The sequence below is a fragment of the Electrophorus electricus genome, chromosome 15 (genome assembly GCF_041902795.1).
Source record: "Electrophorus electricus isolate QZ-2024a chromosome 15, ASM4190279v1, whole genome shotgun sequence".
Taxonomy (NCBI): Eukaryota; Metazoa; Chordata; class Actinopteri; order Gymnotiformes; family Gymnotidae; genus Electrophorus; species Electrophorus electricus.
This window is the reverse complement of record NC_137511.1, coordinates 9,969,899-9,992,500: the sequence shown is the minus strand read 5'-3', so window position 1 is coordinate 9,992,500 and position 22,602 is coordinate 9,969,899. Positions and strand designations below refer to the sequence as shown.

Here is a 22,602-nt window from a genome sequence, read left to right as displayed (position 1 = left end):
TGGGTGCAAACTGGACCAGATCCTCGGGTTCCTCCTTGAGCTTAGGGAAGAGCATGTCGGCTGTGTCCGAGGCATCCTGGTGGAAGACCTCGCTTACAGTGTGGGGCTTGAATAGCTCCTCTGTCTGGTCCATAGAGAAGATGGTGGACTTCTCGTCAATGCCACTATAACAAGCACAAAGGCAGTGATGGTCACATCAGCACTAGCGTGAGGCGGTCGTGGCTCTTAGTGACGGTGAAACCTGTACCAGACTGTTTGAGGCTCACCTTAGGACGTAGTTGATGCACACGATGCCCTGAGGCTGAGAATTGCGGTTGTTGTAGATCACCGTGGCCTGCGTCTCCATCCACACATAGCCACCATGCTTAGCCAGCATCCGATAGTGACCGCTCACCACCTGGCCCTTAGCACACACTAAACACAGGAGTGCAGGAAAAATGTGAAAAGAGATACCAAACAAAGGACATACACTCAGTTAAACACAGACAGATGCTTATGGTGCTTATAGATGCTTAAGCTTGATGCTTATGGTGAACATAGTAGTTACTAACAATCTATTAAGCAGGAAAAGAACTGCATAGTTCAGTCCCTTATACTGTGAGTTAGACATAACTATTCATATCACATAATTTAATAAAAAAAAATGTGTAATCCATCAGACAAACTTTAGCATTTATTAACTCACATTTGTTTAATTGGAATTAAATGTTTTATTTAATTGTAATAAGTAGGTAAGTAAATCTTCTAAACAATACGTCACTTTTCCAGAACTTGGCTGCTTTCGTTGCATTTTTATGTTCGGTTTCATTTTCATTCATTTTCATTAAATGCTGCATTCTTTTTTTTCTGCACTTCATCAATAACAACAAATCTCATCATACTTTACAATGCGACACAGTAAAATACAATAAAATCCAAAATATAATTTTATAGAATTATTTATATAGAATTATATTTATATATAATTTATGCTGTACTCTGGGGTCACATGTCTAATTTCCATTCAGGGAAGCTCCAGTCATGAAAGGGCAGGTGTCTGATAAAGTAGCCACTCAGTTTATAATATAATGAGATGGTGAGAAAATCGAAATAGTTAAAAGTCTGTGACTGAGTATGTCAGCCATACTCAAGAGCTGAGAGAGCACATCATAGCGCACAAGTCTTGTTAGCAGTTTGTCCTCATGCTCCATAGATTGGCTGAACTGGCCTGCCAAACCTTTGAGCACTGGCAGATCACTTACTGAGGGAAGTCACAGGGCCAAAGTGTCAAGATTCCAGCCATTTCCATGAGCCAGACCCAGTGTGATCAGGAATAACAAATATGCAATCTGTGCCCTAGGGAATGCATTTAATCACCCACAAGCACAGGATAGTTTGGTTGCAGGCATGTTGATTTGATTATGTTATCTGGCCCAACTGATTGGAAATCAATGACCAAAAAGTGAAAGCGCAGACTAACAGCTTTAATTCAAACATATTTATGTATGAATGCTCATTTCAGCCTCTGTACACTGCTCAGGAAGTACGCATAAATGTGTCAAAGGCTACCATAAATAAAACATTAGCCAAGCATAACCTCGGAAGGTCCACCACAACATACAAACCACTGGTAAGCATCCAGAATAGAAAGGTCAGTTTATAGACCTCAGTCTATAAACATTAAATGATATTAAGCAAGAATGTAACGTTTGCACTGTGGCATCTGCTAAGCAAATAAACAGTGTGATGCAATAAACATTGAGTTTATAAATAACTCAACAATTCCTGGACCCAAGCTGGACATCTGCTTCTCTCACTCAGTGAGCCCATTGTAAGTGTCTCATATCCAGGAAAGTGGATAAGAAGCATAGATGTCAGTGCGTCTTTCTGGGGCTTGGTTATGACAGAAAGACATGATCAGTCAGTCAGTTAGCTCAAGTTAAGATCATAGTGCATTGTCATGAAAGGAACTACTGATGACCTCCAGTGTGTTTCAGGACTGTGCATGTGATATGTGTGGGAGTGAGCAACCCAGAGGGGATATGAAAGTATAATGGGGGTTGGTTGTTTTTTTTAAAGTTAAAAAAGGTTTATTTGTTGTTGTGCTTTTAATTTATAGACATACAATTGCTTAATCCACTGCTTGAAGTGAGAAGGTTTTTACTTACAATTCTGATGGCTCTTGGTCATATTCCCTGAATCCAGTGCATGATAGAAGTCATATGCTGAGCGTCCCACCAGGTCCTCTGGTCTGTAGCCCACCAGAACTTTCACCCTGTATAAGACAGATTGCACTGAATTAAGTAATAGTTATACTCATTCCTTATTCTTTCTCTTAGAATGCCTTACAGACATGTTTTAAGAATCTTTTTCCAGTGACACATGTTCAACAACACTGTTTCCTATACTGTAGAGATGTGTTTTAAGACTGAGTTGAGTGAAGATGCTAAAACAAAAGATAAAACAAGACCTCCACAAATCCTCCTCCACATAACAAGTGAAAAAACAGACCAATCAGTCCACTAAATGAGGCAAACCTGTGCTGCTGGAAGCCAAGGCAAACTTCACTTTAGTTCAAACTGCTGACAATCAGAGTGTTTGTTTTCTGGGACAATGAATCTTTATTGCTTTTTTTTTTTTTACTGTGTCTCATACCTTGGATATGTTTTCCAGCTTGTTCCAATAACAGATCATGCCGTACACTCCTGTATGTCAATGCAATGCAATTTTGACAATGTTTCCTTTTTGTGTGACTGATTTTATTATGATGCATTAAGCAGTTACAGTCATTAAACTCACAAGACCCTTCCACAACACATCAGCAAGATTAAAGGGACCTTTTAAATGAGTGCCTCCATCCTTAATCAAGTCTCCATTTATTTATCTCCATGATCAATAGCCTCATTGTGCCATTACTCCACTGTGATTGCTACTAATTTCAGAGCATGGGTCATTTTGGGTCTGAAATTTCCCTAATACAATCTTCTCTCCATTCCAAATCCCTAACACTCTTCCCTCCTTTACATATCCCTAACACATGTTTTCCTCCAGTCCATATCCCTAACACACTCTTTCCACCGGTCCATATCCCTAGCACACATCTCCATCCAGTTGCAGCAGGGAGCCTAATGATTATAAACATAAGTCACCTGTTATATAGAAAGCAAGCTTAATTAAAGCACCACTGTTCCCATGGGAACTAGTCTGTTTTCTAGGAAGCTAGATTTAGCTGCATATTAGCTAGTTGTGGATTTTATCCCCGACTCCCGCATTTATGCATGAGCACATGCACTGCTGACTACATGGGGTAGCTGCTTAGAGCTGTGACATAGATGGACTGCACACTGTGTGGCAGACCTGGACCATGTCCCGGCCCTCTTATCCACAACTCAGCTCCCCGTGCTTGTTATGTAAGAGAGCAGCTCCCAGAAGACTTCCAGAGGTCAGCCTACTCTAATAGACAGCCCTCTTAATCACGGTCCCTTATTACACAGTGCGATAATAACACAGGTAGTGCCATAACTATTGTGTCACAGAGGTGATTATAGATAAGAATGCCAGCCCTATTCTTGGTGCAACACATGACAAAAGCATATAACATGGTTTAATAAAGACATATAAACCACTAAATATTGCTGACATCCATTTATATAAATGCAAAATTCATTTTTGTTGACACACACACACACACACACACACACACACACACACACACACACACAGTCATTAGAAATACAGAAGGCAATCAGTGTATTGTACATGCCTGTCATCACAACAGGTGAACTTCATGTCCATGCTGTGTCGGCTCATGAATGTCTTGCTGTCGAGGGGCATGTCCATGCTGGAGGGATGGGGGATGGGCTCACACAACATTACCACACAGGTTACCGGTGGCTCGGTGAAACTGCACAGGATGTTAGGAGGGCAGCTGGTGTACACCTTCAGGTGGCCCATGCAGTGCAGCACCTGAGGGAGGAGGTGGACACCACGTCAGACCTATTGAAAAAGGCCACCCCTACTGTTCTCATCTTAGCACCATTAGCAAAGGGTTTAGACGAGTGTTTACGTGCCCTCACCTTCCAGCCAGCTGATTTGAGGTTGACAGTACGTCCTCTGCTGGTCACAGTGCACTTCATCCTCATGAAAAAGTCTCTCTCCATATTCAACTCCTTACATCTCCTCACATACACTGCTCCTGATCGCCACAATGTCATTAGAATATTAAAACATTTACTTGTACAATCTTTTTGAATCTCAAAAAAAAAAGGTCTACCTGGCTTTGGTGGTAAATGGGTTGTACTCATTAGAGGCAGAGACCTTTGGTCTTTGTTTACTGACTGGGTCATTTTAAAGGGGCCAAAGTGCAGCCAGACTGAGCAGACCTGCTGAAACCCCTGCTACAGTATAACCAGTCAGTTCTGATATCTCAGGGAGATTATATACCAGCAGCCAATCAAAAGCCAGGGAGGGAGTTTATAGAAAAAATGGGTGAAGAATTGGGAACAAAGCAGAGAAGAGAAGAGATTAGAGAAGATTAGAGACAGAAGAATGGGAGAGCACTGTGTCCAGGGACCTAACTGTAAGCCTACATAAGATCAGTTTAACCCTGCTGATGAATCCAGTATTAGTGTTTCAGTGACCCTACTTGAAATCTATGAAATCGGAAAAACATTAGAGCATGACTATAAGGCTTCTGGACCAGAGTGGCAAATCTCTCAGAAAGAACTACTTAAAGAATGTACAAAATGCATCATCAAAACCACGACAACACGTCATGCATATGGGCATCTTCATGGCTTCTATGCAGAGATACAGAAGAAACAAGCTTTCTGCTTTGGGCCATTTGGGTATAAAGATTAACATGCCAGTCTAGACATCACAAAATGCAAATGTAACAACAAAGTTCCAATGTAAAAAGGAACTTTCCTCATGTACTACACACATACACACCTGTTTTGACACTGAGGTTCTCTCGGATCTCCTCATGATCGCAAGGGTGTGTAAAATCAAAGATGCTGTGACCTGTTAACTCCACCTGAAGATGGTTTAAAGCGAACACAAAGTTTATATCAGAGACATGGTTTAGAAAGAAACATCCAGCCTTCCTCTCCCACTGAGATCTGTATGTATTTGAGAGACAGCAAAAGTAAAGGGCATCACCTGTGTCAGTCCAATGAATTTACTGACGTTTTCTGAGAGGAAGATCATGTCCCCTTCTGATGTCACCACAAGAACAAAACCTTGCAGAGACTTTAGGTACAGAGTGTCCATCTGTGTGTCCTCTTTTGGCTGTCTCTTCACGCAGCCTAGGATTTACAGATAGATAAGAAACAAAAAATAAGTTTGTGTGTGTGTGTGTGTGTGTGTGTATGGTGTGTGTGTGTGTGTGTGCGCGTGCGCGCGTAAGTGTGTGTGTGCGTGCATGTATGTGTGATTGTGTGTGTTGTCAATTTTTTTTCTTGCTCTTGCTAAAAAACTTGGGAACTACAATTCTTCAAGTCAACACTTCCCTGCAATCTTGAAAGACACAAAAACAAATGTGTAGGCAAACACAGAAACAGAAACACACACAAATACACACGTTTATTCAAAGGTTGTTTGAGTTTTATGCTTATTCAAATCTTTAAAAACAAATCTAAATTTATAGTCACTGAAATGCTACAAAAAAAAAGCAAAATTCTTTATCTAAGTAATTTACCATGTGAAATGAGACAAACCTCACATTTAACATCAGCAGAGAAGCGATGCACACAATACCACTGAACAATCTCAAGAACCTGAGGCAATAACTAAAGCCAGGCCCCATGCTGGTAGGTGGACCTGCTTCCCCTCTGATAAGAGTTTCCTTCCCTGACTGGCTCTTTGACCCCACTGGCCATCGACATTGTCCATGGAGTCTGCTGTAGGCAGAGGGCCAAGCATCTGCTTGCATCTTCAGCCCCAAGGCATTTGAAAGGGCTTTGCCCCACCATGTATGGCTCCTGTGCAGGCCCAGCTAACCTGCCCCTGCTCCAGGCTCAAACACTCTGGACATTCTTTCATAACTCTCTGTCAGCCTATGTCAGAGTGGGAAAAACTGTCCCGCTTTACGCACTTGTCTCTGCATTCTTATGCCAAAGCTAAGTTATGTCCCTGCTCACTCTCTCTCTCTCTCTCTCTCTCTCTCTCTCTCTCTCTCTCATGTAAGCAAACTCATTTAAGTGCAAATTGCAAAAACAACAAACATCAAATAAAAATGATAATGCTCTGAAGTATAACAAGTTGTTGGTCATGTGAAAAAACTGAACCTGGAAGGTCCCTACAGTCTGGTGAGGTATGGAAGTCACATCAACTGCAAGCAATTTACAACCAAGTCCTAGATATGATTATTTTATTTTAGATTATGCTAATTTGGATATTTACCTATAAAAGGCACATATCCAGTATAGATCAAAGTTCAAAGTTTATACATAGTCATACATGGTATAACTGGCAGTGAAATGCTTTTTGTAACTGCTCTGTCCGAGCCAAGGAGATACAGGGAAATGGATGTGGTTTGATGAATAAATAAATATGTAATGATGGTAGATGTAGTGTCCAAATAAAGAAGTCATTCTGAACTTAAACCTCATAGTCATTCATTTCAGATCCAATATGCTATATTACAAAGCCAAACATCAAAAACCGTCACAATACAATAATTTATGCAACACATTGTGCTATATAATTTTACATGTGAGATTGAACTTTTGACTGAAGTGACAATGTACTAAACTAAACCTTTAATATTAAGCCTAAATATTCTTCAACCTTAGCCAAAAAGAAAAACAAATTTACCTTTTTCATCTTTGTCTGCAAAAGGACAATGTCTATAAATCAAATGCATGTAAATGTGTGTGCACCACAAAAACAGACCCACCCACACACCCATACACACACACACACACACACACACACAAATGCAATTACACTCCACATAGCCCCAGGATGATATTTTATGTAGTTATGTCTGACTAGACACATTTAGGCCCAACATAATATATTGCTGAACAGCATATGACACCAGCTTGAGGCGTTACTCATAAATTGGACGAATATGTCTAGAGACCTCTCATACAAAATCAGGTGAGATTTCATTACACAGACACTGAGTGTGTTTCTTATGGTCTCTCCTACTGGCATCATATTATTACAATTAAATCCACAATACAATATTATTCACCTCTCATTTCCTCTTCAGGAGGGCAATATTGCATCTGCTCTTCCTCAACCCAAAGTAAACAAATCACACCCAAGGTTACAGTAAGACAGCAGCCATGATATACACTAAAACTAAAATGAGCACATACGTAATTATGAAAGGCTGATAAACAGCACACGAGCGCACACAAACACGTGCCTCACAGATGAGTAGCGAAGGTTTTGTATCCCAAATGATAGGTATCATGACAGATATTCTGTGTGTGTGTATGTGTGTGTGACCCAGACCTGATCCTAGAAGCTTGCGCGTGCGGAGGAAGCTGAGGGTCAGCCTCATGATGGAGGCTTTGTCCAGGTGAGTGCAGATGGTGCGGGGCAGGGGCAGCTCGTGGGCTAGCTCGTAAAACACTTCTGTCTCCTTACTGCGCCTGCAGCGTGCCGCGTCACGAGACTTCTCCTTCCGCCGCTCTGACGGGTGCCTGGTGGCAAGGGTCAAAGGTCAACAATTCAGTCATGTGACGACATCAGAGTGCACGTCTACCACAAAATTCCCTGAAAAAACAACAGTGCTATCTATAAAACATGATGGCTATTCCAGGCATCAGCCCTTGATTGTATTGCAGACCAGAGCCAGAATGTCTGATGGGCTTTTCCGGCCTGTACCTGTGGAGGCCAGTACTGCTTCCTGTTTATCTTAAGGAAATGATGGGTGGACATGCTACCTCATCACCATCACAATGTGTGGAGCCAGACAACAATATGAATGATATGTGCGATATGAAACTGGCCAGTAAATGTGTGGGTGAGATATCATTATGATGGTTTAGTTCAGATGGTTATGCTGGATTGCTGTTCAACAAAACATATTTTGAAATGTCCTGAAAGTTAAATATCATGGCTGGTCATAATATAAGGACTACATTTTATAGAATATGATAATATAATCATACATAATATTGGCACTACTTTTCATGGTTTCATATGAGTGAATTGTAGCAAATGTCAGTGTGGGGAATATATAATATGGTACAGCTGTGAGACAGAATTGTTGCTTTATCATAATAGTTAAGAGATCCTGTATTGTAAAAGGATATGATATAACATGCCAGGCCAACAGCATTGCGGTCTGTGGCTTCTCACCTCGGCTTTAGAAAGTGTGGCAGAGAAAGGTGAACTCCACATGCCCTGAGTGTGGTACACCACTGTGGTCAGTGCCACACATGCTGCTACAATCTTAGCACCACACTGGCTCAGACTCCTGCTCATTCAGCATTCATTTCTTTATAAAATCGAAGACCACCAAAAACACCACCTCCAGTGTAATGCACACACAGACACACAGAGGAACAATACGCAAAAAAAAACAAACAAAAAAAAAACAAACCAAAACCACTGCAAGATGGACGCAACCATGACTTTGTAGGGCTGCGGGCTGGGAGGTCAGGAGTGTGGGAGATCTGGTTTTGGTAGAATATTTCACAGCGGAGTTTGGTGGTGGAACGGCAGGAGCGGCGGCCGAGTGTAAAAGTCCCTGCCTAGCTCAGAATCTGCACACAGTATTCATAATGCAGAGCAGCAAAGCGTGGGGCTGCAGAACTCTGATCCAGCTCAAAGTGTTCATAAAACAGAGAACCAGAGTGTAGTGTTGCAGAATTGCACTAACCTTCACACTATAATACAGCTACATATCTAGCAGCAGAAACATAGCCCCTCTATGAACCCTCAGTTTCTCTTTTTCTTCTAAGATAAAAGTTATCTGTGGTGACTGTTCTGCAACTTCTTAAAGCTATTACTCAAAGTGAACATAGCAAGTAAATGCAAGTTAAGAAATACGCAAGACAAAAGACATTTGTCTGCATATGCCAGACAAAAAACATCTTGGAAAATGTTTTCACATTTAGGGAATCAATAAGCAATGCCTTATGCACTATTATGATGCTCTACAGATTCTGAAAGTTAGGAAATGGGCCTGTGGATTCATTTTGCACTCCACTACAATCTACTAGATTTACAAGGAAAAATCAATCTAAATATTTTTGCTCAATATTTTACAATTGTGCTAATAGTTTCAGAAGAGGAGAATGTTTCCATACATTTAAAAAATGAATCTTCTTTTTGACTTTTTGATTTCTGGCTGTATTATGATGTTATTTATGGTATCAGAAAACAAATCATTACAATGAAACAAATTAGAAACTGCCATCCAAATGTAAAAGGAATGAGGCACTAGGGGAATATGTATGGGAAGAGTATTGGAAGACAACTAACCCTTTATTTTACAGCTTTAAAACATTTATCCTATGCTAAAATAATTGTATAGGATTAAACCTTTTTATTCAGGTTGTCCTTTTCTGGCGAAGGGTCTTAACTCAGCTGTTTGAAAATGCCAGCCAACTGTTTGCTCAACAACACATGACTCAGGTGAGCTCTCTGAACCTCAAACACCATTAACACACACCTAAACACACAGCATGTGCCTGCATGCTACAGAGAAACAGACCAATTTGCTCAGTATAATTACGTATTTTTTTTAAATATAATTTTGTGGAAACGTTAAATCTGTACTAAATGTCAGTTATATGTCAAAGAGGGGTAATATACAATCTCGTTTTACTCAGGCAAGTAGCCAAGGCACCCAAGGCAAGAAACAAGGCACATGGAGATGGAAGTGAAAGAAACAAATGATACTGTATACACAAGGGCCTTGGGAGCTTGGTTGAAAGAACCAAGAAATGGACATACCCTCATTCTTAACATCTGAAATATGGGCTGAATCAGTGTAACACCTCACAACCTGCAATCCATAAGAATGTGCTTGGCGGAAGTCTTCTGTACAGTTGTTGAACAAACACTGCCCTCTCCAGACATGGCTAAAGCCTCTGATTGCGTTAGATGAAACCACGTATCTGAGGTCCTCTCCAGTTGCATGCATTTGCTTTTGAAAGCTCAAAAGTCACAGGCTGATTTTGCTATAAATTGATTTAATAGATTAACTCTTCCAAAAAACACACAAACCTAGTTAGATGAGGAATGTAGGTTCGGTGGTCAACTCACACTCAAGAATGTGAGCTATACTCAGAACTGAGGACAACTATAGCTCAGGTGGGACAAATAATTTGAGAAATAACTGAAGTTTTATACTTTTTTGCTATAATCCTCAAACAAAAATTCAATTGAACAAATTCATATGAGAATGATCTATGTTAAACTAAAATGGATCAGCAGAATACTGAGCTAGCACACCAAACATGGGGTTCATTCTACACACAGCCTGGTCCTAATCTTAACTCCATTATCCAAATGGAAAAATGGCACTTTTAGCATTTTATCTGCCAACACGTTTTTGTATAATCATGAGAACATTTTGTCCTCATAAAAACTGTATTAATGCCCCCACAAAGACAATCACCTATGTGTGTGTGTGTGTGTGTGTGTGTGTGTGTGTGTGTGTGTGTGCGCGTACGCGTGTTTCAAACACACATGCACAATAGAGCTATAAAGATCATGGACACCAACTGCTTATTTCATGTTATGCAATTTCATTGGTACAGATTCTGTATCATAAAAAAGCTGTAGTGTAAACACAGTACATTACTTGGTCATGCAACTACACATTCACATACCTGTTCAAGTAACCAAATACTTATTGGGTAGGAAGAAACAATAATTAATTGAGTGGCATGTTTGGTTTGGACTGCATTTTATCTCTGTGCTCTCTCCTCTGCCTCATTCCTCCTGGCTCTGCTCATCAGAACGGAGCTACACAGTGCGCCGTCCTCAGGCTCCTGGCCAGCTTCCACACTCCCTTGCTGCAGATTCCCACCTTAGGCCCCTACTCGAAACAACTCCAGATTTCACAGGCCAAAGAGCTTCTGGATATGTGCACTGGAGGAATTTGTGTGCTGCTGTAATATTCGATAAAAAGAAATGGTGGGCCATGTGGAACTTCACATTTGACATGTCTGTGTTACTTGCCCTAGTCACATACTACCTCATTCACACAGTTATTACCCTTAGAATTAATTACAAAATTACTTAAGTGACAGCTATTTACTAGCCACTCCTCTCTTGACCTACCCTTATTGATTGCCTTTGATTAAATGTGTCAGTCAAGCACTCACTGGACAATTAAGGTGAAACGTCATCATAAACTTTCAAGTAGCTGTTTGCACTGTTTGTGGGACAGGGATGAAAGAAGGGAAAGCGAAAGAAGGGCAGGGGCAGAAATTGTCACTATTTCATGTTACGTACACTGACAGATGGCAAACTGTTCCTATCCTCCATACCCTATAAGGCTTTTAAAAAAAAAAACAGGCAGTCACATGACTGCTGAGCTGACCCTTGGCCCCTTTCACACTCACTTTCTCCTCTATTAACACGATTATACCAGAATTCAAAGCCAAGCCTCACACACGCTGGTTTCTGACATTATTGTATTGCCCCAGCTGCATATATGACCAGTGATTAGCACAGCAATCTATCAAGAAATTAACCATTTATCAGCTATATGGTTAATGGGGCTCACGGCGCTACTACACTGAACCATATGCACTGCAGAATGAAAATGGAAGGTGAGCGCTGCATGCAGATGAAGACAATGTCAGAACTGAATAAAGGGAGAGAAAGTGATTGCCTCATTTTAACTCAGACCTGTTTCTCTCTTTCTATTTTTCTTTCTTTCTTTCTTTTTTCTTTGTTTGTTTGTTTCTTTCTGCTTCTTTGACTCCCTCTCCCTCTCTCTCTCTCTCACACACACTGACACACACACACACACACCTGTGCCATCTCATCTTCCAAGGGGACAATTTAGCTCAAAGTTCACACTCTGAAGACATCACACTAAATTATAGAGTTGACAATGGAATTGCAGCAACATGAGCCAAACTGAATCTGAATCCACAAAAAGGCCAACAGTCTGATAAAGCGGCAGAGCACAGAAGACCAGGCAGAGGCTGCCTTCACGTGTTTTCGGCTGCACTGTTCTTGCTACCTGCCTCTCTGTGCTTTTCCACACTCTGAAAGGGAGGTGAACAATTACCTGCTAATCTCCATCTGCACTGGAACATTATGTCCCTTCTAGCAAGCAACGGATGGCCTAAGTACAACCACTGAGAACAAATCAGTCCTTCTTTAAATGTCCCTTAGGCATCCAAAGGTAACAGCAGCTTACCACCATTATTAATGTTCTCTTGGTGTCTAATTATCTGTTCTTTAACATTTGATATCATAAACTAAAAGGTGATGGATTATAGATTATATATTATAAATACAACCACCATACAATCAACCTACAATTGTAGTAATTAACAAGGAAGAGATTATATAATGTGCATAAAACAAAGCATGAGTAGTGAATGATACTGACAGTGATGAATTGTGAATATGTGATCATTGTTTTCATTCAATGTGTCCTTCACTGTGATGGTGGTTAAAAGGTACTCAGGGTTGTCTTTTTAAAAAATACAGAACAAAACTTTTACTCAGTACACATCCTCTCTCGCTCTCTCTCACACACACACACACACACACACACACACACACACACATACAAACAGCGAGAGAGAGAGAGAGAGAGAGAGAGAGAGAGAGAGAGAGAGAGGGTATAAAAGAGTAATGTTTACTTAAGGGTCTGAATCAATTACTAATTTTCCTCATTTTCAGTTGATTTCATCATGAGAATCCCATGATTTGCTAAGCTTTTTACATTTCAAAAAGAATTCAATATTTAGGGATGAAGGCATGTGAAGAAATCATTGCAAACGTGTATTTTTCACATAAGTAAGCTTTGTTTTTTGTTTAATGTCTTAACCTGCATTCAATCAGGAGCGGTGCCGTTATGTAGACCTGCTCTATTTCAAAGGATATATGTTGGGGAGGCACAGGCTTAAAGTGATCGTTTCGTTAAAAATACAAAGTACTACACAGAGTGTAAGACAATTGTACGGGAAAATGTGTCTGTGTTAATTATTTGATTTACTTAGGTAGCGCTGACTCTTGATTTACAATCACCAAAAGACTATAAAACCAGGTACCTGACTCATGTCCTATTTTATTTAACGTTCAAATAAACTCAGTTACACTCAGTTTGAACTTTAAAACAATCTTAATCCGTTGCTCAGATTTACATGACTTTGTTGGCTAGTTCCTGGGGACTGTTAATAACAATGTATGTCTACTTTCTCCATGTTCCATTTAAATTGGAAACCAATTTATTAATTTTCAGCTTTACATAGGAAAAAGTACTTATAGTAAGTATACAAACATGATCTTAGTTGGCTATATAGGCACTGGCCTACAGTCCCTTCACCAAAATTATATATCAGTGTAAACGGGAGTGATAATCGGGATTTTGACAGCTAACATTGGCTACGCGACGATACCTTTTCTCTGTCCAATTTATCCACGGAATTTAAAGAGCTCGTAAATTCATTTTCATAATCATAACTGAAGCAAACTGTACGTCTTTGCCCCGCGCCAACATCCATGTTATGTACGCAAATGATCGTTTTGACTAAACGACCTCGCAATTAGATCCCAAACATGTCATTTAATTTAATCGAAAACACACCCGCTATTATTAGTACAGTTAGATGAAATCCGTTAAATTAATGCATTAAACACATGAAGCGTCCCTGTCAATCTGTTCTGCTAAAGTTAGTTCGAACAGGATATGGAATCCGTGGGTTATCAGTCTGCCCAGTCGATTGTCAATATAAGTCACTCCACCACATTCAAATAATTTTGCGGTAAATAAAATCTCATTTGAGATAAAGAGAAGCACAAACAACTACACATGCACAATACAAAGGCTTACTATAAACCTATACTGGATGAAGAGCTGAAAGGACAAAATCCTCATGCGTCTTACCTTTTCTTCTCTTTTTCAGTAGTCATGGTTGACAAATGTGAAAGGTTCCAAATCGGACGCAGTTCACTCAACTGTTTGGCACAGCAACAAAAACTTTTAACGGTAAAACTCGGCAGTATCCACAGGTGGCGCGTGATCAATTATCTCTTCTCTTTGATGTCCATTGTTGGAGCTCAGTGTAATTTTCCATGAATGGTTGGAGTGGTAAGTACAGTCTAAGCACACTGCCGAGGGTCGCGCTCCCTCTCCGATGTGAAATAGACTGGTTAGGCGTAGGGCACTTTAAAGGGCAATAGCTATAGGCTTTCCGAAGTTGTCCTCCACCGCGTGTCTAGGTGAGTGCCGGTCCACGTCTCCCAAGCAGTCTTCCTGCGCGCCGCCGGCCCGCTGTCAGACGCTTGCTAAGTCTGCGCGCACTGATTGGCGACCATTTCGTAAAGCGCCTTCCTCTCTGCCTCACGTGCACGTGGACGAGCTCGAGGTTTGTACGCTTCTGTCCCTTGGAAAAGGTTGTGCATGCACCCGACAGCAAACTTAAAGAGGTTCGTGACAAGGGGGCATTTAAGAGCCTAATCCTTACGGCTTTTGGGATAATGTTGCCGAAAGCCGACGGTTAAAAGACGTGCTTTTAATATTTGTAACAAAGTGATAATAACATAATTTAAGCATTTTCCAGAACGTGAGTGGAATGTGAAGCACTAATGTGCAACAGGGCTAGCCAATTAGCATCCTACCAAACCAGCCCAACAGCTCTTACAGCACCCTAGATATACTAGATTTTGAAAGCAGGCAAGAACACTTTGTACATACACAATTACCAAACATTTAATACAACTAAAAGTTGTAAAAGTCTCTCTAAATGACAACTGGAAATGGAAAGACTCGCAGCTGACTAGCAGCTAATGTGTGTGGAAAGCTGCCTAAACCTTAATCAACGCATCACTCCAGATCTCTTTATTTTTTGACATCTTAATCTTTAATAGGTTCAAAAAGAAAAACCAAACACATTCACATCCTTTAGATTACAGTACGTTTGGCACATGATAAAATTCTTACAATGAGAGAACGCTGGAGTATCCAGAAAGATACCTCTGTGCACATAAAGCTTCACCAAACAGGAACTAAAGTCTAATACAAGATGTATATAATACATACAGCACTATCATACATTATGAAACTGATGTATTATAATACTGTATGCGCAAATATTTAATATTCAGCCAGACAAACATTTGCACTTAATTTAAGAGGTAATATTTTAACTGCTTGTTTTATTTACTTTGTTTAAATTTGAAGACATATCATTGTGGATTCTTATATAATTATTTCCATAATTTACAGTTTAAAAAAAGAAAAGAAAAGAAAGAATGGTAAGAAAACAGGCCAGAGTTGGGCCAAAGCATTGGGCATGAGCGAGTCCATCGAGAGCAGCAGAGAGAAGATTACACTGTGGAAAAAATTCCACAAAGACAAGTAACACTTATGACCCACAGATAATTTTTTAAAATTCAACAAACAGTACAACATAAAAATTCAAAACACTTTCCTAAAGAATACATTCTTAACATTAGAAGAAAAGGGAGGGGCATCAATAAAAGAACTGCTTTGAATATAAAACTGAAGATTCCTCAAATTGCCACTGACTTGTTCAAGCAAAGTCATCACATTCCAGTAAGGTTTAATTAGATTGCCTGAAACTGACCCTTTACTACATCTGCTAAACCGTCTCCATCTTTGATCACATTTCATACATACCTCATTAACCCACATAAACCATTATTGTAAATGTACAAGATGCAATTACATGGCTGGGGAACAAACTATTCCAAAAAGTTTTGCGAGTTTCGTAACAAGGCTTCCTTGTTTAAAATATGCAGACAAACAGCACAGTAGGAAATAAACTGCTTATTGACACAATGAGAAGGGCAACTATATGTATATGCATACTGTAAAATAAATTATTAACACACAATATTACACTACATTCCACAATTAATGCTCTATGTACAAGAGGGTGGCATACAGACATATACAGAGAGAGCAAGTAGGATAGAGAAAGAGAGAGAGACCCTCCTCATTAGGTCAACAAAAACATCCGGTTGTTCCGCTGGGTTTCTAACCCACAGGACAGTCATCACCATCTGAGATCAGCAGGAGTGGTCAACAGTAAAAGACCACACAAAAACAAACAAACAACAGCAAAAATAAGAACAGCAATAGAAAAAAAAAGTTGCTAAAAGAGAAACAAAATCATGGTATTGCACATGGATATCAGAATTCTTTTTTTCCCTTCTCCATAGACTGGTAGTACTTAAATAATAACATAATTTGGCCCACCATCTAACAGCTGACTACTCTACTTGAAGCATTCACAGGCTTTGGAACAGATATTATGTACACTTTGTGCTCTGTACAAAGGGTAAGACAGCTGTGGTCACTGACCTCTCTGTTTCTGTCTCTCCAGTTGCATAGTGGCTGAGCAATGCACACACAGCAGGATTCGCACAGCCAAGCAGAGAGGCAGGACCAATGCAGAACAACAGGAAAGCTACAGCCAAAATTAAGAGCTTGAAAATGGCATGTGCACTCATGCATGCAAACACATGCACATGGATACAGGCTGACCAGTCAACACTTCAGATCAACACAACCCATATACAGCAGGTCGTCATTCCTAACAGACCTTCATAACACTGTGTTGGAATATACTGTATGCTATACATTTTTTTCTTCATATTTTCATTTAATAAAATTGATCCCAAAATTTCACCTGAATACACAAAAAGGCATTTGACTGCACAACACAACACAGCACATTTCATTGTCACTTATGCAGGGCATTCTGTTCCTCCAGGACATCATCATCAATCATCATCATCATCATAATTATTACCATAATCAGCGTTTTCTCCTCATTTCCTTCCAAAGAAGTCTAGACCTGATTCTGAATGGCAGTACAATCATTGGTATCATCAAATTTGGTACAAGATAGTGCATTTCCACTTCTACTGTCCAGTTGCTGAGGACACTCAGTTTGCAAAGGAGCTTTCAGTACTGGAGTATCAGAGTGGCTAGAGAGGCCTAGGGAGAAAAGAGCTGAAGGAAAAGGAGGCAGGAGGAAGTGTTTGGAGGAGCACACATAGCAGGAGAAGGAAATCTGTAGTAGTTTGAGAAGCACACCATGGCCCTCAGCCTACCCTGTAAACAGCACTTGCATCCACGCTTACACCAGACTGTGTGTGATTTCGTGTTTGTGTGTGTTTGTGTGTGTGTGTGTGTGTGTGTGTGTGTGTGTGTGTGTGTGTGTGCGCACGAGTGCACGTGGATAGTTGCGACAAAGCCAAAGTTTAGGGCAGTGTCTCTTCTCCAAAGTAGGAAAAGCCTTTAAACTCCTCCTGGTTGATTTGTTTAATAATGGCATCATCCACAGGAGTGAGGACAGGGTCCTCACGTGTGAAATCCTGGTCAAAGTTATTCACATCCCTCTTGGTTTTCTGCAGTAAGGAAAGAAAAGAGAAGTAAGAGACAGAAAGAGATAGACAGAGAGACTATTACATTGCATTATTAACTAAAAATTGTAGAAATTTAAATTGTTTTATGTGTGTCAGCAACCTGGTAGGATTAGAGCAGAAATAAGGGCTACAAATGACACTAAAATCAGATTAGAATGCTGTGTGAAACTGACACACAAAGGAAATGGACCTTTGAAAAGCTGCTTGAAAGGCAAAACCTTTACAAAAAGAACAACGAGAGATGTCTGTCAGTCAGTGATTGTCTCATAATAATTCCAACCAGTTATAGAGATTATGACCTCATCATAAAACTAATACCTCTTTTCCCCTTTTAAGATTTTGTCTGACATAAAAAGGCCTATTTCCTTTTCTTGCTTTGATCAATGCAAAAAGTAATGCTTAATTTCATTTTTCAAGAACACATTTACTACTTTCACTTTATAGTTTCTCTGGGTGTCATTGCTTTCTGAGTTTTATTTGTCTAGAAACTTAGTAAGCCACTATGATGTTTGAGAAGGTCAGAGGAAGGTTACTCAAAACGACATAAAGGAAAGTAGCAGTACTTTCTTCTCACCTTTAGGTGACCTTACTATTTACTGCACATACTTATTACACACACACACACACACACACACACACACACACACACACACACACACACACCCTCCCCCCACCATGGGAAAGCAGAAGCAGAGCAACGTTGCTGGGGCATCTGAATTTCAGTCTAGACCACAAACGCACAGAGGTACACAACAGTTAAAGAAGGCAGTCTTCAAATATGTGGGGTGGATGTGTGTTCTGTTTGTTTGTTTGTTTGTTTGTTTTGCACTGTTCTGTACAGTATTTGAGAATGATAAAATGAATTTATACAATGAAATGTAAATGCCATGTCTCTTTATTTTTTGTGAGCATGTGGGGTTTGAGGGCACTCACTATGCGCGGTTTGAACGGCGGTTTGATCTTCCGCTGCTCTAGCAGAAGCCAGTCTATTTCTCGAAAGAAGGGGTGAACTTTTATGGCATCCTCCAGTCCCTGAGAGGCCACGCAGCCCAGGCGCTTGTTCGGACTCTTGGTCATGAACTGAGGAGAGAGCAGAGAAGAGGTGCAGAGACATTCATTCACATACAAAATGACCCTGCTATCATTTGCGCACACACACACACACACACACACACACACACACACACACACACACACACACACACACACACATTACCTAAAGCATTCTGCACAATATGCATGGTGCATTAATGCTTTATTTAACGTGTTGTGACTTGCTGCCTGCTAGTGGGTGGAAAACCACAAAGGGTTTATTGATCAAGCCCGCAAGTCTTACCCAGTCAGGGATCAATACCAATTTTATTCAACACCAAACATCTGTACAACAGTAATGTATTCGGAACTACTGACACGTACCGATGCTTCACTTAATGACATTAACAGATTTAGACACAGCACAGGCCAGGAGTGAATGTATATGGACACAAATGCAGGAACCCACTGAGGTGGGAAGGAGGGAAAGGCCCTGTGGCAAGGGAAAGGGCAGAGCAGGAACAAGGGAAATAGGTGAAAGGGTATGAGAGGAACAGGGAGGAGTGAAGAAGTCAGAGGGGAGACACAATACATCATTTGTGCAGCAGACAATGACATGGAGAAGCCGAGTCAGAGAGAGCAAAAAAACGTTGATGTCGTCTCCAAATGCTCCTAACGCTAGCCCAGTTGCCAATGAGCCCTGCAGGAGTGTCAGGAGCTCAACACTTTGAGCGAATGCAAGCCTAATCATGACAGAGCACTAGAGGAGGTTAAGAAGTTCACCACTTTGTGCAAACGCTAGCCCAATTTCGAATGAGAAATAGATGAGGTTAGGGAGCGTACCGCTTTGAGGATGCTAACGGCCTCTTTGCTGAGCCAGACTGGGTAGAGCACGTCATCGTGGAGGATAGATTCAAACAGGTCATCCTCATTATCTGCCTCAAATGGTGGCTGGCCCGCCATCATCTCATACATCAGCACACCCAGAGCCCACCAGTCCACTGATGGACCATACTCCAGTTCCTGCAGGATCTAAGCGAGAGAGAGAGAAAAACAGACATCTATTAGATTTCACTTGGGCCTCATTAATATAGTGAACTTGACAGATTAGTGCTGGCATCAAAGCGATCATGAAATTAGACATTCAAATTTATTGACCTATACCACAATGGTCTCCTTACCAAACTTCATCAAAAGACTATTAGACAACCATACCTGATCATTGGTTAAAAATCACTGATCACTGATCATTGGTTAAAAATCTTGCTTAATGTTTCCTTAGTAAATAGAAACAAGGAGAGGGTGGGGAAATCATGTGAAACATTTTTGAAACAATTAAAAAAAGGTATGAAACATGTATTTTCACTTGTAGAACAGGTACTCTCGTGTCATGGATACGGCAAACAGACTAGGACTGCAAAAGAGACATGGGTTCCTAATGAGCAGAACCGTACCTCAGGAGCAATGTAGTCAGGAGTGCCACAGAAGGTGGTAGTGGTGGCGCCATTCAGAATTCCCTCTTTACACATGCCAAAGTCTGCCAGCTTACAGTGGCCCTCGGCATCCAGCAGAATGTTATCAAGCTTTAGGTCCCTAACATAATGGGGAGAGAGAAAAGGAGACAGAAAAACAAGCTCACCTACAATGTGCAAAGCTGCACTGCACATAGAACGTGTGGGTAAAGCATTCTGGTGCATTATACCAATAACCTCAGGACAACAACAAGGTGAAGCTCTTCCCAAGCTACCTTCATTATTTTAGGGTTAGTGATGTTGTGGCTGGCTTTTTCCCCCAAGGCCAGGGGCAGAGTCACCTTAAGAGCTGAACTGATTACTTATGTCTGTAATAGTTCTGTAAGGGTGTGATTTGGAACCTTTGATGTGAAGGCAAGGTAAGGCAAGTTCATTTTTACAGCACAATTCGTCCACAAAGCTAATTCAAAGTGTTTTACATCAACAAGAATAAAAGCATACAGAGAACAAAAGCATAAATACATTACAAAGTAATAAGTAAATAATTTGAAAAGAAATTGGCAGTAGTTAAAATAAATAGAAGGCAAAGAAATGCATACAGGCTAGGAAATTAAAAGGCAGAGGAGGACAGAATGTTTTTCAGTCTGGACATAAAAATAGCCATGGCTTGATAATTTCTGAGACCTTCTGGGAGTTGGTAAGAGCTATGTCTTGTAAAGTAGCTAAAAGGTGCCTCACAATGTTTGTGTTCTAGTTCTGGGTCCTGCAAGCTGTCCAGTCCCTATTGACCTAAGGGGCCTGCTAGCATGTCAGAGATGTAGATGTAATAGCACACAGAAGTCAATCCTTTTACTAATCGGAAGTCACCGTAAGCATCCAACAACTAAGAAATGTGCTCATTTCTTTTGGTTAGGAGCATTCTACACATTCTGAATGCGGAATACCTGTTTAATGGTCTTTTGATGAAGTCTGGTAAAGAGACCATTGTGGTAGTCCAGCCTGCTGAAAATTAAAGCTTGGATAGGTTTATCTTAGTCTTGTCTGGAAGTTAAATACATCTAGCTAGATTTGAATGTATTTTTGAGAATGTAGAATTATGATTTTTGTTTTGATATGGTTTAATGTAGTCAGTAAAGCTAAGATTCCTTACTTGGTTTTTGTTATTCAGAAACTTAGTGTGCATGACTGCAGTAACCTTAACTGTTTCTTCTTTGATGCTAAATAGAATTATCTCCATTTTACTTTTTTAAGTAAAGAAAATTTTGGCACACCTAAATGTGAATACATTCTATGCAGTTACACAATAAATCTATAAATGAATGAATTGATTGACCCTGCCCTCACGTGTCACTCTGGGGGCCTTGAATCAATCGAGGACCATTCTACCCATTTTTTAAGTCTTGCTAAAAGTGTCTTTAGAACTTTCAACATCATCAAAATGTCCTTTAGACATTTTCCCAAGGATCAGAGAGGAGCTTGCGTCTGTGTGAATGCAGTGCACCTCTTTCCCTAAGAGACCACCCAACACACCAGTCTTATCATCTAAGGCTCCCATCTCAGTCGCCTTTCACCATTCCACCGTTTCACCCCCACTGCTGCTTTTCTTCTTCCAGATCTTTCCTTTAGGAAGGCCAGGGGCATGGTCATGCCCACTCCTGACCACACCCACCACCCACGCACACACACACACACACACACACACACACACACACACACACACACACACACACACACACTGCTCATGCAGTCTCCTTCTGAGATTCTGCAGGACTTTTTCTTTAAAGAGAGAGAAAATCTAATTAAGGCTAAAGATTGTCCTGTTTAAACTAAGCCCTCCACCCTTCTTTGGGTGGCTCATCTGGGTCTGGGTGGCACTGGAAAATGAACACAGAGGATGCTGGGAGGATTATAACACCACCCATTATACAAGAGGATAAGTCCTCATATAACAGTCAGTGGAATCTAACCAAGGACACCAACCCCAGTGTGTATAAAGAGAAACTATACCTGGACAGCTCAAAGGGCATTATAATGGATCACCTGTGACATGCCAGCCATATTAACAGTCCTCTCATATGTGAAGAATCTTCGCTTTACAAATGGTTCTTCTCTCTAAAGAATGCAAGAGCAATTTGGTTCACTAAGGCAAAGGCAGGGTCCTAAAGCTGATCTATACCAACCACTGTGGTGCATACATACAGTCATTGTGGGAATCTGTATGTAAATGCAGAGAACCTATATATTTTAGTCCAAATGCATGTGCAGTGTTGGGAGTGACTGTTAGAGATATAGACCTGATCAAACTGGCTATGACCTGAATGTAGGCAGGAATGAAGAACATGGCTAATCTGATTGTCCTGTCTGATAAGTTCTGTCTGTTCTTTTGGTTTAACAGAGGAAAAGAAGCTGAAAGGAGAGTATGCCGAGCGGACTACTTGTCAGCCCAGAGAGCGTGGCCTCAGAGTATCTCAACTCACAGAGAGACAGGGCCGACAGAGGTGGACAAACACCTGAACACTCCACACACACATCAAAGTGTTACTATATGTTTTGGTGTTTT

General features: G+C 40.6%; 2 protein-coding genes across 6 annotated transcripts in view; both read right to left on the bottom strand.

Annotated features, from left to right (window-relative positions):
- Positions 1 to 14,484, bottom strand: part of epas1a (endothelial PAS domain protein 1a) — a 17,437-nt gene extending 2,953 nt beyond the window's left edge. The window contains exons 1-9 of one of the 4 annotated variants that reach the window (XM_027002651.3): positions 14,027 to 14,484; positions 7,447 to 7,637; positions 5,140 to 5,285; positions 4,930 to 5,014; positions 4,056 to 4,174; positions 3,743 to 3,945; positions 2,148 to 2,254; positions 267 to 414; positions 1 to 164 (exon numbers count right to left, since the gene is read on the bottom strand). The exon at positions 1 to 164 is cut by the window's left edge and continues 33 nt beyond it. In XM_027002651.3, coding sequence (XP_026858452.2) covers positions 1 to 164; positions 267 to 414; positions 2,148 to 2,254; positions 3,743 to 3,945; positions 4,056 to 4,174; positions 4,930 to 5,014; positions 5,140 to 5,285; positions 7,447 to 7,637; positions 14,027 to 14,052 — 1,189 coding nt within the window. In that variant the 5' untranslated portion in view covers positions 14,053 to 14,484. The other 3 variants (XM_081698057.1, XM_081698058.1, XM_081698056.1) reach the window with 3 other exon arrangements.
- A 495-nt stretch (positions 14,485 to 14,979) lies between these two features.
- prkcea (protein kinase C, epsilon a) overlaps positions 14,980 to 22,602 on the bottom strand; it is a 44,694-nt gene continuing 37,071 nt past the window's right edge. The window contains exons 12-15 of one of the 2 annotated variants that reach the window (XM_027002636.3): positions 20,025 to 20,163; positions 19,414 to 19,602; positions 18,472 to 18,618; positions 14,980 to 17,520 (exon numbers count right to left, since the gene is read on the bottom strand). In XM_027002636.3, the coding sequence (XP_026858437.2) occupies positions 17,374 to 17,520; positions 18,472 to 18,618; positions 19,414 to 19,602; positions 20,025 to 20,163 (622 nt within the window). In that variant the 3' untranslated portion in view covers positions 14,980 to 17,373. Of the gene's footprint in view, positions 17,521 to 18,471; positions 18,674 to 19,413; positions 19,603 to 20,024; positions 20,164 to 22,602 lie in introns of those variants that run through there. The other variant, XM_081697352.1, reaches the window with a different exon arrangement.